Source organism: Melanotaenia boesemani, chromosome 24, assembly GCF_017639745.1.
Source record: "Melanotaenia boesemani isolate fMelBoe1 chromosome 24, fMelBoe1.pri, whole genome shotgun sequence".
NCBI lineage: Eukaryota > Metazoa > Chordata > Actinopteri > Atheriniformes > Melanotaeniidae > Melanotaenia > Melanotaenia boesemani.
Window position 1 is genome coordinate 22,088,432 of NC_055705.1, and position 14,775 is coordinate 22,103,206.

At 39.3% G+C, this 14,775-nt stretch overlaps 1 protein-coding gene across 3 annotated transcripts; it reads right to left on the bottom strand.

The window, feature by feature from the left end:
• Positions 1-1,003: 1,003 nt before the first annotated feature.
• LOC121635415 (thyroglobulin-like) lies at positions 1,004-13,015 on the bottom strand. 3 transcript variants are annotated; one of them, XM_041978541.1, is made up of 16 exons: positions 12,908-13,014; positions 12,475-12,491; positions 12,210-12,293; positions 9,732-9,844; positions 9,522-9,627; positions 7,950-8,062; positions 7,744-7,849; positions 7,314-7,447; positions 7,114-7,219; positions 6,010-6,116; positions 5,798-5,903; positions 5,318-5,430; positions 5,083-5,188; positions 1,750-1,880; positions 1,507-1,651; positions 1,004-1,388 (listed from the first exon to the last, which is right to left on the bottom strand). In XM_041978541.1, exons 1-16 carry the CDS (start codon positions 12,970-12,972, stop codon positions 1,162-1,164), a joined length of 1,779 nt encoding a protein of 592 aa, XP_041834475.1. In that variant the 5' UTR covers positions 12,973-13,014; the 3' UTR covers positions 1,004-1,161. The 3 variants fall into 3 exon arrangements, with proteins under 3 accessions (XP_041834475.1, XP_041834476.1, XP_041834477.1); XM_041978542.1 differs by lacking the exons at positions 5,318-5,430; positions 5,798-5,903 and having other exon boundaries at positions 12,908-13,015; XM_041978543.1 differs by lacking the exons at positions 7,114-7,219; positions 7,314-7,447.
• Between the last annotated feature and the right edge of the window lie 1,760 nt (positions 13,016-14,775).

Sequence of the window (14,775 nt, forward strand, 5' to 3'; positions counted from 1 at the left end):
TATGTTTTGTTAAAGCTAAAGGCTATAATTTCTTGTACAGAAAACCAGTCTTAGTGATAGCTGGTAGCACAATTTAGAGTGTAAAAAATGCTATTTTCATATAGAACTAAAAAAGTAAATTTGTTGCACTGGATTCATCATTAAATCAATTATTTCAGGATTACTGGTAATATTTGTAGAGATTAAAATAAGATCATCAGACATTACTCATTTATTTATATATATATATACCATTTTAATGGTAAAAAAAATCATTAATGTATTAATAATTCATTTAATATTTATTTCTTTCGTAAGTGACCATGGTATAAGCGGGATAACGCCCTTCGAGGTGTCCATGATCAGAAACAATGGACTTCCACTTCGCGTCGGATGGGTAATACCTCCAGGTTGTCCCTTTTTTCTGATAATGGACACCTCATCAGGTATTATCCCTTACTTATAGAATTACTTTACTCATTCCTAGATTAACTGACCTATTCTCTGCTTTTCTTGTAGGAGGACACAACCACTTACATTTTGTACTGTGTTCTAGGTGAATTTACGCTAACACAATAACACGTCTTCATTCTGTAATAATCTCACATGTCAGCTTTCCTTTGAAACCAACATAACACGTACAGCCCTTGTAGTTGTTAGATATAGTTAATTATGGGTATGTCATTTCAGACAGAAGGCAGAAAAATAGGCCTTAATATCAACCCTAGGATAGCATTTTAGCTAACCAAAGTGGCAGATTTGGAATAATGCTATATGACTACAGCAAAATCAAGGTCACTGCAGTCTATTTACTCAATATTTGAGGTGGTGATTACGTAAACAGTCTTTATCAAGACTGAAGCCGTTTGTTAACAATGAATTTCTGCTATAACACTTTGTTTTGTGTAGTGGGCCCTCTAGTGGTTAAACTCTAACATAACGCCTGCAAACTTGACATAAAAGGAAAAGAGTTTATGGTGAAACAGTGTTTATAAGCCAAAAAAAAGACTCGCACTCAATTGGGTTTTACTTTACTTTTTTTAATTCACTAGACAAAAGTCAAATTTGTCTGTATGAAAGGATGTTTTTTTTTAAACATAAGTTTAAACAGCTTCACCCCATTTTTCATTGTCATAAAGAATGTTTTGATTGTAAAGGGCCGTGAAATCTTTATTTCAATTCTTAATCCTCACAACCCAACAATGCTGAGGTGATCTTCTTCGGCTCAGGAACAATCCTGCCCATAGCCAGTATCATAGGGCTTTCATAGTGGTAATATTCTGAGCCCTTAAATAGTTTAATACCATCTGGACCGCACAGACCAGCATCAATATCAGACAAGGGCAATGGAAACTCTCGGATAACGGCCCACTCCGTGGCAGAAAGGTCAACATCTTTCATTCTGTTTCCTGTTGGAAGAAAAATCAATCAAGAAATCTGGAAAACAGTCATAAGCAAACAATATCCAACATTCAGGACCAGTTTTTTTATAAAAAAAATAAAAAGACAAGACTTTAAAATGGTTACCTTGGATTATATGGACTATGTGTTCATCTGGACACACAAAAGCTGCATCCACAGGTCCCTCAATGCCCATCTCATGTAAGTATTTAGGAAAGTCGCCAATGCGGGTGATGTTGGAACCTACCAGATAGGTGTAAATCCGACCACCCTGCAAATGTTTGGTAAGGGAGAGGAGATTTAATTTCCTTTGTTTCCCATTGAAACTTTAATGAAAAAATTGAGATAACATTTTCATATGAGGTGTACCTCAATCAAGTACATCTTGTCACTGTAGGAGAAAACAGCTTCCACCCTGTCGCCTACTTCTTGCCATGCCCTGGTTATAGGTAAGGAGTGGAGGCCATCAGGGATGGTATCCAGACGCATGTAGACACGACCTGTGCAGATCAGACAAACCCTTAAACCACTTCTCCTCCTACAGAAACACATCTTGGTATTTCTTTAACATTTATGGTTTATATTTAGATGAGGAAGTTAAGACTGCTCAGGCTGCTATTAAAAAGACTGTCTTATAGAGAGAAGCCAGCAACGTTGCATAGATACTAATCTAAGCTAATTATCTTATAGATGCTAGCTTTGCTTAAAGGGGCCCTATTATGCTATTTGGACTTTTCTGAGCTTTCTCATTGGGCAATGAGTTTTTTTATCACATAAATGCATGTTTGAGTTTTCCAGTGTGTCTCTACATTCGGTGTCCACGGCACTGAAAAGAATCGGTTTTAGAGAGTTTTTTCTACTTGGATATTTCACCAACGTCTCGGGGTGGGGGGCAGACTCAGTTATTAGTCATCTTTTACAGATTGTGCATGTTTATGGGAAGAAAGGCACACCCACTAGAGGTGGGATTTATGGCTGTTTGAGGAGCCATTCAAAAGACTGGCTCGTTCTCACAATAGCTTACAAAATTTCACAATATATAAGAATGACAAACAATCAAAATATGTTTCTATAGAAAATCTACTATACAAGATTTTAGAAATTATAGGAAAAATTTAGATTACAAAAAAAGGATAAATCTGAGCAGTCCATGCACATTAAAAGGAAATGTTTTGTATAGAACTCACAGTAATTGTATCCAAACAATACTCTCTGCCCATAGATGCTTCACATGAATGGAGCGTGTTGAACATCAGACTTCTATGATGTCACAAATGTGATGAAGGCAGTGTGGAAAATTTGTATATAAAAAGAATGGCTTGCAAATGAACGGCTCACAGCTGTGACTCGGTTCCCATTGTTCATTTAAAAGAGCCATTCAAAAGAATCGATTTGTTCATGAACATCACATCTCTAACACCCACCTTCACTGCATCATAAGGCAAAAGACACCGTGGTGGACACAGCGTTTTCAATGCAAACATCTCAGACAAGAAATGCTGCTTCGGCTGTGAGGGAAAGCTACATTTATTCAAATTTCCGAAGAAAACAACGGCTAGACAACAATGGATGGAGTTTGTTTTTGGGAGCCAGCCACAGAGTTGCACCAACGTTTCTATCTGGGACCGGCACTGCTAGATGAATGAGGGCCGGTAAAATGAAGGATTTGCGATCAGGCTATTGGAAGGTCTTTTCCTACAATCAAGGACCGTGTTTCCGGTCCTGAGCAATAAGCTATAACCAAATAAGTTGTCTGTTTTGTTTTGATAGTTAGTGTGTGAGCAACAGTCAGACTAAAGGAATAAACCCACACTTACTTTACCTGATCGCTACCAGCAGGTAACACACATGTAATGATGACCAGAAAGTTAGCGATCAACACAAACAAAGTGCTAGAAATGTAACAACCAGGCTAAAACTATCTAGCTGATTAGCCATGTGGAACAATGGATGTATATGAGGAAGCCAGAAAAGTAGCAATCACCACCATCAGTTCTAATGGCTTCCAATGTTTCTATGGCGAAAATAGTGCGCGCTTTCCTAATACTCCTGGCAGTTGACCAATCACAGGCTGCCCGCATCAGGTGGAGGCGGGGCTTGGGGCGAAAGAGGCTCATTCTGCTTGTTTCTGCCAGAGGCTGATCTGAGGGCCTATGGAGAGGATCTATATACAATAAATAAAGGGGAATGTGAAAAATAATGGATTAAATCCTGCCCTTGCAAATTCACATTTTAAAATAAATTAGCCTGAAATTAGCATAACTGAGCCCCTTTAACTTGAGACTAATGTTTTATAGATAGACCACCAACATTAGCCAAGAGACCAGTGTAAGCTAATTATCAGCCTTAAATTGATCTCTATTAAGGGTTATACCTGAATAAAAATCATGACTAAGAACTCGAAATACAGGGGGATCACACTCCTCAGCCTCCCTGGTAAGGTCTATTCAGGGGTGCTGGAGAGGAGGGTCCGTCGGATAGTCGAACCTCTGATTGAGGAGGAGCAGTGTGGCTTTCGTCTCTGTTGTGGAACAGTGGATCAGCTCTACATCCTCTTTAGGGTCTTTGAGGGGGCATGGCAGTTTGCTCAACCAATCTACATGTACTTTGTGGACTTGGAAAAGGCATTCGACCGTCCCCCCCGGGGACTCCTGTGGGGGGGTACTCCGGGAGTATGGAGTGCCAGACCCGCTTGTACGAGCTGTCCGGTCCCTGTACAGCTGGTGTCAGAGCTTGGTTCTTGGTTCGCATTGCAGGCAGTAAATCAGAATCGTTTCCAGTGCAGTTTGGACTTTGGACTTTTGGACCCTTTGTCACCAATTCTGTTCATAACCTTTATGGACAGAATTTCTAGATGCAGCCGAGGTGTTGAGGGGATCCGGTTTGGTGGCCACAGGATTGGGTCTCTGCTCTTTGCGGATGATGTGGTTCTGTTGGCTTCATCGGGCCGTGATCTTCAGCTCTCATTGGAGCAATTTGCAGCCGAGTGTGAAGCAGCTGGGATGAGAATTAGCACCAAATCCAAGACCATGGTCTTCAGCCGGAAAAGGGTGGAGTACTCTCTCCAGGTCTGCAATAGAGTCCTGCCCCAAGTGGAGGAGTTCACGTATCTCGGGGTTTAGTTCACGAATGAGGGCAGGATGGAGCGGGAGATCGACAGGCGTACCGGTGCAGTGTCTGCAGTGATGCAGACTCTGCATTGGTCTGAAGAGGGAGCTGAACCAAAAGGAAAAGCTCTCTATTTACCGATCGATCTACGTTCCCACCCTCACCTATGGTCACGAGCTGTGGGTAGTGACCGAAAGAACAAGATCGCGAATTGGCTGGCCTGGGAGCGCCTAGGGATCCCTCCGGATGAGCTGGCGAATGTGGCTGGGGAGAGGGAAGTCTGGGTTTCCCTCCTTAGGCAGCTGCCCCCGCGACCCGACTCCGGATAAGCGGTAGAAAATGGATGGATGGATGGACTAAGAACTTTGCTTAAAAATTTGACAAGTGTCAGTTTCACCACTTTTTCTAGCAGTTATATGAAGCTTCAAAATTCTAATATATTGATGTGGCTAAATGCTAACACTAGCCTGCTAACATGCAGATGAGGTTTATGCTAATAGGCTGGTATGAAAGACGTTGCCATCTATTAACAATGACCTGGTATTGTGGAAATTGAAATTTTGCATCACATATTGTACAAGTTTAAGGCCTTACTTGCTTTGACGCAATCCACCGATTGTGTCCCAGGTGGAGTTCTGGTTCCTGGTCTTTCCTGTCCCATTTTGTCCACACACCAACAATGTCCAGTGGAGCCATGGCACTAGCAAGAAAATAAAATATCATGTAGGCCTAGTTAGTATGGCTGCCAATGTAAATATGCAATTACTTTAAGTAATATTTTCACAAACAATAGAATTTATTAAAAAAAAAAATCTCAAGCGATGCTAACCTGCTGTGGTTGATAATGTCCATTTTCATCACATTGCGGTAAAAAGGCTCCAATTAAAACACCTTTGGCCTGGATGCTGTTTCTGTGGCGCTCACAATGACGCTGGGGCCCATCTGCATTGAAATGATGCACAAGCAGATCCTAAGAAATGGGATCTAGAGTAATATTTGGTAAAGATTTCTTGACATGAATGAGATTCATCCAACTATGTCATCTTCTGCTTCCCATTTCTGATCAAATTCAGGATTTAGATAAGTTGTATACAAGCCTGATTCCAAAAAAGTTGGGTTCCACTATTTTAGATGCAGCTTGTCACAGAGAAGCAGACCTCTACACAGTTTTATATCTGAGAGACTCTGCCTCTTTGAAATAATCCTTTTATACCCAGTCATGTTACTGACTTGAGGCTAACTAACTTAATTATTTGTCAAATGCTCCTTCAGTTGTTTTTGATTTGTACCAACAAGTATAAAACTTCACCTGTTGTGCTGCAATCCACCGGTGGTGTACCAGGTGCGGTTCTGGTTCCTGGTTTTTCCGTCCCTTTTTTGTTCACACACCAACAATGTCCAGTTGAGGCATGGCACTATTAAAAGATCATAGAGTTATAACATCTGTAACTTTTAAAAACAGCTACTAAAAACACACATGAAAAACAGTAAAACTCAGTGAGTCTCCAGAGAGATGCTAACCTGCTGTGGTTGATACTTTCCATTTTCATCACACTTTGGTAAAAAGCCTCCGATTAAAGTACCAGTGGCCTCTACTCGGGTTTTGTGGTGCTCACAGTGACGCTCAGCTGTTTAAGAATGGGACATACATCCATACAGTTTATTAAGAAATATAAGAATTTTTAACTAAACTATGGAGCTAGGATAGCAACATAAATTTGTAAGTAATGATTCCACTTTTGTAACTGTTGTCTCCATATTTTTAAGTGTAACAACAATCAAAGGTAAAAATCACATACAGATTACCTTTGCAAGTCTTAAAATACAAGCTATATTCAAGATTCGAGATCTTTTTTGTCATTATGCAAGCATAATGAAATTTTGAGGAGTCTCTCAGCTTAACTACATATATCTACAAGTACAAAGCATTTGTCCCTCAATTTGTACACCTACTCAAGAACCAATCAGATTTTCTAATCCATAATCAATCACACATAGAAGAAATTTCAGTAGAATTAGCTGACAGCAAAGACACGTTTTTCTATTTCCAGAAGAAACCTTTAAGTCTTCATAAAGCAACGTGCTTTCAGGGAGCTGTGAAAATTGTTCTAGCCTTGGTCAAACAGCAATACTTTTCAACATGACGTAAAGTTTGTGGAGACTGAATCTTAGCCTTGCTCTCTCTGTGATTGGTTAGAGATTAAAGAGATCTGATTGGTTCTTGAGTAGGCATGTAAAATGTGGGACAAAGGTTTTGTATTTGTAAAACTGACTTGTATTTTCTGATATGTAATTTAAGACTTTAAGACTATTTTCAGACTTGTAACATGGATTAGTACCTTCAGACTTCTGAACTGTACTTGTATTTTCAAACTTTTAAATATTTGTTTATGTCTTTAGACTATTGTTTTCAGACATGAAAAATTTGTTTGTATTTTCTAACTCTTGAAATTTTGCTGTATTTTCAGACAAAAATTTACTTGGAATAAAAGATAAAAAGGGTTAAAAAAAAAAAGATGCCTGAACTATACTACCCATGCTCTTTATGTTCTGCCTATTCTTTCAGATGAGACTTAGTATTTAGATATGTAAATATTAAATGTCCTGACAAGTCTGAGGCTTTACCTGCTTTGCTGCAGTCCACAGATGGTGTTCCAGGTGGAGTTTTAGTTCCTGGTATTTCCAGTCCGGCACTGTCTACACACCAGCAATGTCCAGTGGAGCCATGACACTAACACAGTAATAAAATATCATGTAGACATAATGACTGCAAATGTAAAGCGATAATGCATACCCAAAAATCTGTGAAAAGTCCCAAAACTAACCTGCTTTTGGAGATACTCTCCATTTTCACCACACTGGGGTACAAAGACTCCAGCTATGGGTTGTCCTCCGGTAGTGGTGGTCTTTTTGCTGTCTCTGTGCTTCTGGCATTTAGTCGTGGAACCTTTTGGTTTATCTGGTTGAGAGTAAGACGCAAAATAAAATGAGATTTGTTACATTAGCAAAACAGACAGGACTCATCTGCTTCATGATTATCTGGTGCAACTAACCCAGGGAGTCTCCAGGCACCAGACAAATCAGACTGTTTACATGCCTTAAATTAGTTATTCATGCCCTAAAATGATATTTCATTGACCTGGTGACCCCCATCCTGCACACTACAGCTGAACCTAAACCAGTCATGCAATCATTTAAAAGAAGTAGAAGTGATTCCCTCTCCTTTTTAGGTCCATATATAACGTAAAGCTCCACCTGCTTTGCTGCAGTCTGGAGGTGGTGAACCAGCTCGGGTTTCGGTTCCTGATATTTGGATTCCTCTCTTGTCTACACACCGACATTCTCCAGTGGAAGCATGACACTACCACAGTAATAAAAGATCATGTAGTTATAATGACTGCAGATGTAAAGTGAAATCATTTTAGTTAATCTTATACAGAATAAAGTTAAGAGATGCCAACCTGCTTTGGTTGATAATCTCCATTTTCATCACACTCTGGTACAAAGACTCCAACTGAAGTATCGATGCCCTTCAGTTCATCTTTGTGGCGCTGACAGAGACGTTGTGGTTCATCTGGTAAAAAAGAATATTGCCATAACACCATTTAACACCCATTAACAGGGCCTGATCTGCTTCATGACTATCTACTCCTCCTAAGATGTGGATTGTAGTAATATTTTAAGGCAAGGCAGGTTTATTTGGACATCACATTTCATGAATGAATGAACTAATTATAAGCAGCTGTGAGTTTCAGCAGACCTGTAGTTTTCTGTTTTTTTTTTTTGTTTGTTTGTTTGTTTTCAGAAACTGAATGCTGCCTCTCCACCTTTAGTTCTGACTCTGTAAACAGAAGGTAGACTTGACCCCGATGAGCTGAGGGATCTGGATGGTTCATCATGAACCAGAAGAATGGATTTTGGCCCTAAGCCATTCACTGCTTTGTAAACTAACAAGCACTGGAGTTCTATGGTCCCCTTTCTTGGTCTTAGGACTGGAGCAGCAGCATTCTGGACTAACTGCAGTTGTCCTTAAATCCTCCAGATGTTTTTAAGTGATAACAGGCTGAGTGAGTGGCAGCATGTAGATGTTGAACAGCAATGGCCCCAAGATGGAGCCTTGGGGAACTCCACAAGTTATTTTGCTTTAAGTGTAATAGTTACCCAAAGACACAAAATAGTCCCTGTCATTTCAATATGATTCAAATTAATGTATTTTAGTGCACTCAGTTAAGACTGATTAACTGCTAAAAGTTCAAGCTATGTTTAGCTAGTTTTGGTTGTGCCTATAGAAGCTGAACCTTTTTTATTCCCGTCACCCTGCAGACGTAATGTTTTGGAACAGTAGTAGTGATTTAGTGGCTGGATTGTAAACCTCCTGGATGGGATAGAAATTCCTGGAAAACTTCAGTAGATCACCTGAAGCAGGGGTGGCCAACATCAGTCCTCAAGAGCCACAATCCTGTAGGTTTTCCAAATTTCCTTGCTCCAGCACACCTGCCTCAAATTAAATAGATCCAATGACTCATTAGTTTAATTCAGGTGCGTTGAAGCAGGGAAATTTGGAAAACCTACAGGATTGTGGCTATCAAGGACTGACACTGGCCACCCCTGACCTAAAGGGTAGCTGTCCATCACAGTTCAGCACCACAGAGCAACAGACTACCACTCCTGAGACACTGCTGATGATATAAGTCAGTGTTTCCCAATCCAGGTCATCGGGACCCACTGCCCTGCATGTCTTAGACATGTTCCTACTCCTACACACCTGATTCAAATTAATGAACTTCCTTATCAAGTTCTTTACAGGCTGTTGTAGGTAGGGTTACTTCTAAAACATGCAGGGCATGGGGTCCCAAGGACCTGGGTTTGGAAACACTGATATAAGTGACAGCACTCTGGTTGGATGAGTTTTTAAGGTTAACATTACCAAAGTGCATTATTAAACAATTTCAACTTAGATCTTCCTTTTCAGATGAGACTTGGAGTATGGAAGTGTAAATATATTGCATGTCAGGAGAAGTTTGAAGCCTCACCTGGTTTGCTGCAGTTTACATTTGGTACACCAGGTGGCGTGTCAGTTCCTGGTATTTTCTGTCCTTTGCTGTCTGCACACCAATGATATCCAGTGGAGCCATGGCGCTAGCATAATAATAAAAGATTGTTCAGGTATGACTGTAAATTTAAACAACAAATAATTTAAATGGAGATGATAATACAAAATGAAATTCTCAGTAGATGCTAACCTGGTCTGGCAGATACTGTCCGTTGTCATCACACTGTGGTAAATAAGCTCCCATTAAACCGCCTCTGGCCTCCACACGTTTTTTAAGGTGCTCACAGTGGCGCTCCGTTATGTCTAGACACAAATTAGATAAATGTTTGCTCAGTTTTAAAAGAAATAGACAGTAAGGTCTTTTCAAAAGGAATATTTACACAGTTATTGTAACTACTGGAACCATTTTTCTTTCTTTTTTATGTCGAACCTGCAGAAAAGAGGTTATTTTAAACTAGTGTTTCTAAAATAGAGGGCCATGGAGATGAAATGTAATGAAAAATGTGAATAAAAAACTAAATTAAAAGAAATTAGTTAAAACATTTCGATAGAAAAAAAAAAAACCAGAAATATAATGTATATATTGAAAGATAAAATATCTTTAATATATATATGAAGCTGAAAAATAAAATAGCAAATATTTTATATATAGAAAACCAAAATATCAAATAAAATAAATGAATAAATTAAAAAGATGTACGTTTGTAAGTGAGGTAAAATATTGTTGAAACTGCTTTTTTTCACAGAAACTTTACTTTTTTTTTATAAAAGGAAAGTTAATTAAATGTAAAATAAATGATAGTGTATTTCTTTTCACTTAAACAAAGGAAAGATATATTTATAGTTTATCATGCTATGATTTTTCTTTTTTCTGCAGGTCTTGATGCTCAGTTCCAGTTTTAAGTTGAGATCCTCTGGTTTTCCATCAGACTCCAGCATGAAGTGACCCGCATGCACAGAAGACATGACATCACACACAGTACGCTGTGTTTACCAAGTATCGCTGCCTTCCAGTTATCTTCCCAACTTGCTGTAGTGTATTCCGCTACAGACCATAGCATTGATGCTCCAAGGTAAAATTTAATAATGAATATTTTATATTGATTAATAAATGAAAATTTTATGTAAACATTATAGATCACTACATAGAACAGGACCCGGAGATTCCATACTTAAAGATGGATGCACCCAGTACCACCTGCAATTTGTTGTTGTCTGAATTTTAATTTCTTTCTAATATATTTTGTGTGGCCCTGCGACAGACTGGTGACCTGTCCAGGGTGTACCCTGCCTCTCACCTGTTAAAATGCTGGGATAGGCTCCAGCTCACCCGCGACCCGAAATGGAATAAGCGGTCAAGATAATGGATGGATGGATATTTTGTGTGCACTAAGTTCCTGGTGTAAACGGCACTGAGTTGTTATTGATAATTACCTTATTTATGTGTGGTTGTTCATGAAATGTTGCATCCATACATGTGGTAGATCAATCACTGTTAACAAAATTGTGCAATCCCAGCAGAAAAAAGTGACGATCTAACACTGTTCTGTCCATTGTTTACATTCGATGTTACTGTGTTACTCTGTTGGTGCAGATTTGGAACATATGTCTCACGTCAGTGACATAAAACTTGGATGAAATGCGATATGACCATTCAGACCATTCAGACTTTACTTTGAAAAAGTAGGCTATTGATCTGATTTAATTCTACATGAATTTTAAAAAAACTGGATTTGTGCTGTTCAGATTGTAATCTAAAGATCAGATATGGATCAATGTGGGCAAAAACGTCCAATTTAAATCCCTTTTGCCTGCAGTGTGAGCGTAGGCCCAAGCAAAGAGATCCACCAGTTGTAAAATTCTGGGGACTTTAAAGGAAATAGACCCCTATGATGAGTCAAATTATTGGATCCAGGTTTCCCTTGCCCGGATGTGGGTCAGCGGGGCCCCCTTCTGGAGCCAGACCTGGAGGTGAGGCACGGAGGCGAGCGCCTGGTGGTCTTTGCCCATGGGGCCCGGTCGGGCTGCTGACCTTGACTTGGGACGTTGTGGGTTGGTGGAGGGAATACTTCAAAGACCTGCTCAATACTACAGACACGTCTTCCGACGGGGAAGTCGGGGGACCCTGGTGTTGGCTCTCCTATTTTGGGGGCTGAGGTTACTGAGGTGGTTAAAAAGCTGGATGGATAGATGGATTTGTGCTGTTCAGATTGTAATGAAAGGATCAGATATGGTCAATGTGGGCAAAAACATCTGATTTAAGTCACTTTTGCCTGCAGTGTGAATTTAGACTCAGGCGAAGGGATCCACCAATTGTGAAATTCTTGAGGGGATACAGATGGTAAAAATGGTAATTTGCCATAAAATTACATGTGTATAAATAAATAAATCACATCAGTTTCAGAGGAAAATCAAAAACATCTAACGAGGACACACCAGATAAATACTGGCCACTGTCTTTGGTTGACTGATCTTATCTTGATTGTTGATGGACCGACTGCAGCCAGCAAGGTAAATATTAGCCAACACACTTTAAACCAACATCTCTGTGCATCCCTAATGCATACCCTCTCATATCCTGTATGCTATTTACTTTATCTCTGTACTTTATACATGTAAAACAGCAAACATTAAATATGCTATTTTCATGTTTTCTCCATGAAATTACCTGCAAAGATGTAAGTTGTGCCTGCATCGTCTGTAGTTATGGCACCAAGTTTGACATCACTGCATTTCGGGGGTTTACCATCACCTGCAGGTGGATAGACAACATCGCACGTGTTACTGGTTTTGTGCATAAAATAATCACCTTTCCATCAATTTTTGTGTTAAACTCACAAGTATTAGGTATATAATATTAGACATGAGGATGTAAAAGCTAACTTCAAACTAATTCTGCACAGTTATATGATCGTAATCCACGTAGAACCCACCTGCAGCTGAATCCTGCCTGTGAATGATGAAAAGAACAAAAAATGTTAGTTTTCTGGGCTTCTGTATAGCACCGCATTATTTTTCAGACGCGGGACTAAAGAAACATGATGATGAAGCAGTCTTCAGTTTGTCTAATTGATCCAGCTGGTGAACTTAGTGAACCAGCAAACAGAGTTAAGAAATAAACGTTTGGCCATTTTCACCCAGAACAGAAAACCTAAACCGTTGAGATGAGATGTTAAAAATCGTAGATTTCTTGTCAGTAATATGTTAAAAATGTAAAATAAAGAGGGAAAAAAATCTGTTTATGATTTACTACGTCCTATATTCATACTCAATATTTATATATTATCCTCAGAAAAAACCTGTACACAGTTATGACCTGTCATGGATGAAAATGCTTATAAATAAGTGGAATTCATCGATACTCACAGCGGTCCTGCCCTGGTGAGGGCAAACGCTAAGCACAGAAACAGAGTTTTAGAGACCAGGTCCATGTTTGCTGCTCTGAAGACCCACGCTGGGACACGGTCCTAAAGTGGAGCTTTGCAGGAGCTGAACTTATATTCCAAAATGATTATGTAAGTATTTACGTATGTGTGGGTGGATATGTCGGGAAACTGTGTGCACACTTCTCTGACATTTTTGTTTGTTTCTGATGCAATCATTTTCCATCAATCATTGCAGTCTGCTCAACCTTATTTCACTAAAACTGTTATTTCCTTCTGGGATTATTAAAGTAGTTTATCTTTGTATTGTATTTGGTTTATTAATTTCTCTGTAGGTATGTGATGCAACTATGTTCACTCCATTTAAGTTGAAGTTATCTAACAGCAGAAGCTTCTAGTAACCCTTCATGCAGAAAATAATCGATCTGTTTGGTTAATATTTTACAAACTGTATGTTTTATAATAGCTTTTGGGGCAAAAATCTACCTCTGACCTCCTTTAATTGGATCTACTCAAAGCGAAGTGTAAAGCATGTTGGTATAGTTTTTTTTACTTGAATCATTTTTGTGTGTAATTGATGTCATTGATTGTGACTAATCATGGAGCATGGCAGTAACACAGGCTGCCACCAAGGAGAGTCTGTGGAATCTGGTCCCTATTTTAACCCTTTCATGTATGAATTATTAAGAAACACCGCCTCATGTTTTTATATGCAACAACTCACTGATATGGTAAATGTATAAAAAAAACTATCCCCACCCATTATTATACTAGAAAACAGATGTCAAATAGGTGTCCACTTCAGTGGACAGTACACATGAAAAGTTTAAGGTCCAGTTTATTTACCTTGTTGGGAACACCCAGCTCTTGGAACTGATTATTGTGCCTCCAAATGCAACAGATTGCAAGATTTTGCCTGAACTACCAGTGTCATGGGGCATAAACATGTACAGTATTTGGGTCTAGAAGGGAATAGAAAGTCAGAGCATAGACGGATGGCTGGTCTCACAACCATTGAGTGAGCAGCTCCACTACATCCTGAACATGAAGAGGCTGTTTCTGAAGATTCAGTTTTCTGGTTTCCTTAACCAGTCAACTTTTAAGAACTGGCATCATGAATATGTTTATGATGAGTTAGACTGGATCTACTTCGACTCTGTTGAACTTTAAAGTACCTTCAAAGCATTTTTGTTGTAAACTGGAACTGTATAGTTAAAGTAACTTAATAAGTTGAAGTTGAAGGCAGGTAATGTTCACAGTTTGGGCTTGTATTTTTTCATGTACTTAAGCAAACCAGAGAGCTTTTGTGACTGACCATGGAGGTTCTTGAAAGCTAATTTCACTTTCAAAAGAGGCACTTAGACCACTTAAGTGTCCTCTTTGTGTGACATCAATGGAAGTCCTCATTCAGGGATCAGACTAACAGTAATTTAACTGTGTGGTCTAATGGGATTTATTACCTGATATCTGGAGAGTTTAAAGAGGTAAACATGACGTTTGGTTCCAGTTTAAATCGTTATCACAAAGACATCTACTCAGACGAAGGTTGGCCTCCAGCATGTAATCTGAGTAAATCTGGGAATAAAAAGCTGTTATTTGGAGGGGTGTTAATGGTCTGTAACAGGATCAGGACTGTAGAGGAAAGAAAGTTAACCTATTAATGTTGGTTCAGGAGGCCACGTCCCCATCTCACCTTTAATCACATGCTGAGATACTTCTACCTGCTTCACCCACTCCATTTTTCTCGTTCTCTCTCCATCAATGTCTTCATTCATCCTCCCTCATCCATTTATCCCCCCTTTTCCTCATCCATCCATCCATCCATCCATCCATCCATCCGTCCATCCAGCC

Excerpts from the sequence above, each read along its gene's own strand:
- LOC121635415 (XM_041978541.1), bottom strand. The coding sequence starts at position 12,972 with ATGGACCTGGTCTCTAAAACTCTGTTTCTGTGCTTAGCGTTTGCCCTC. Across the intron at positions 6,117-7,113 it reads TGTGGACTGCAGCAAAGCAG|CTGAGCGTCACTGTGAGCAC; the intron begins GTAAAGCCTCAG and ends ATTCTTAAACAG. Across the intron at positions 5,904-6,009 it reads GAAAGTATCAACCACAGCAG|TGCCATGCCTCAACTGGACA; the intron begins GTTAGCATCTCT and ends ATCTTTTAATAG.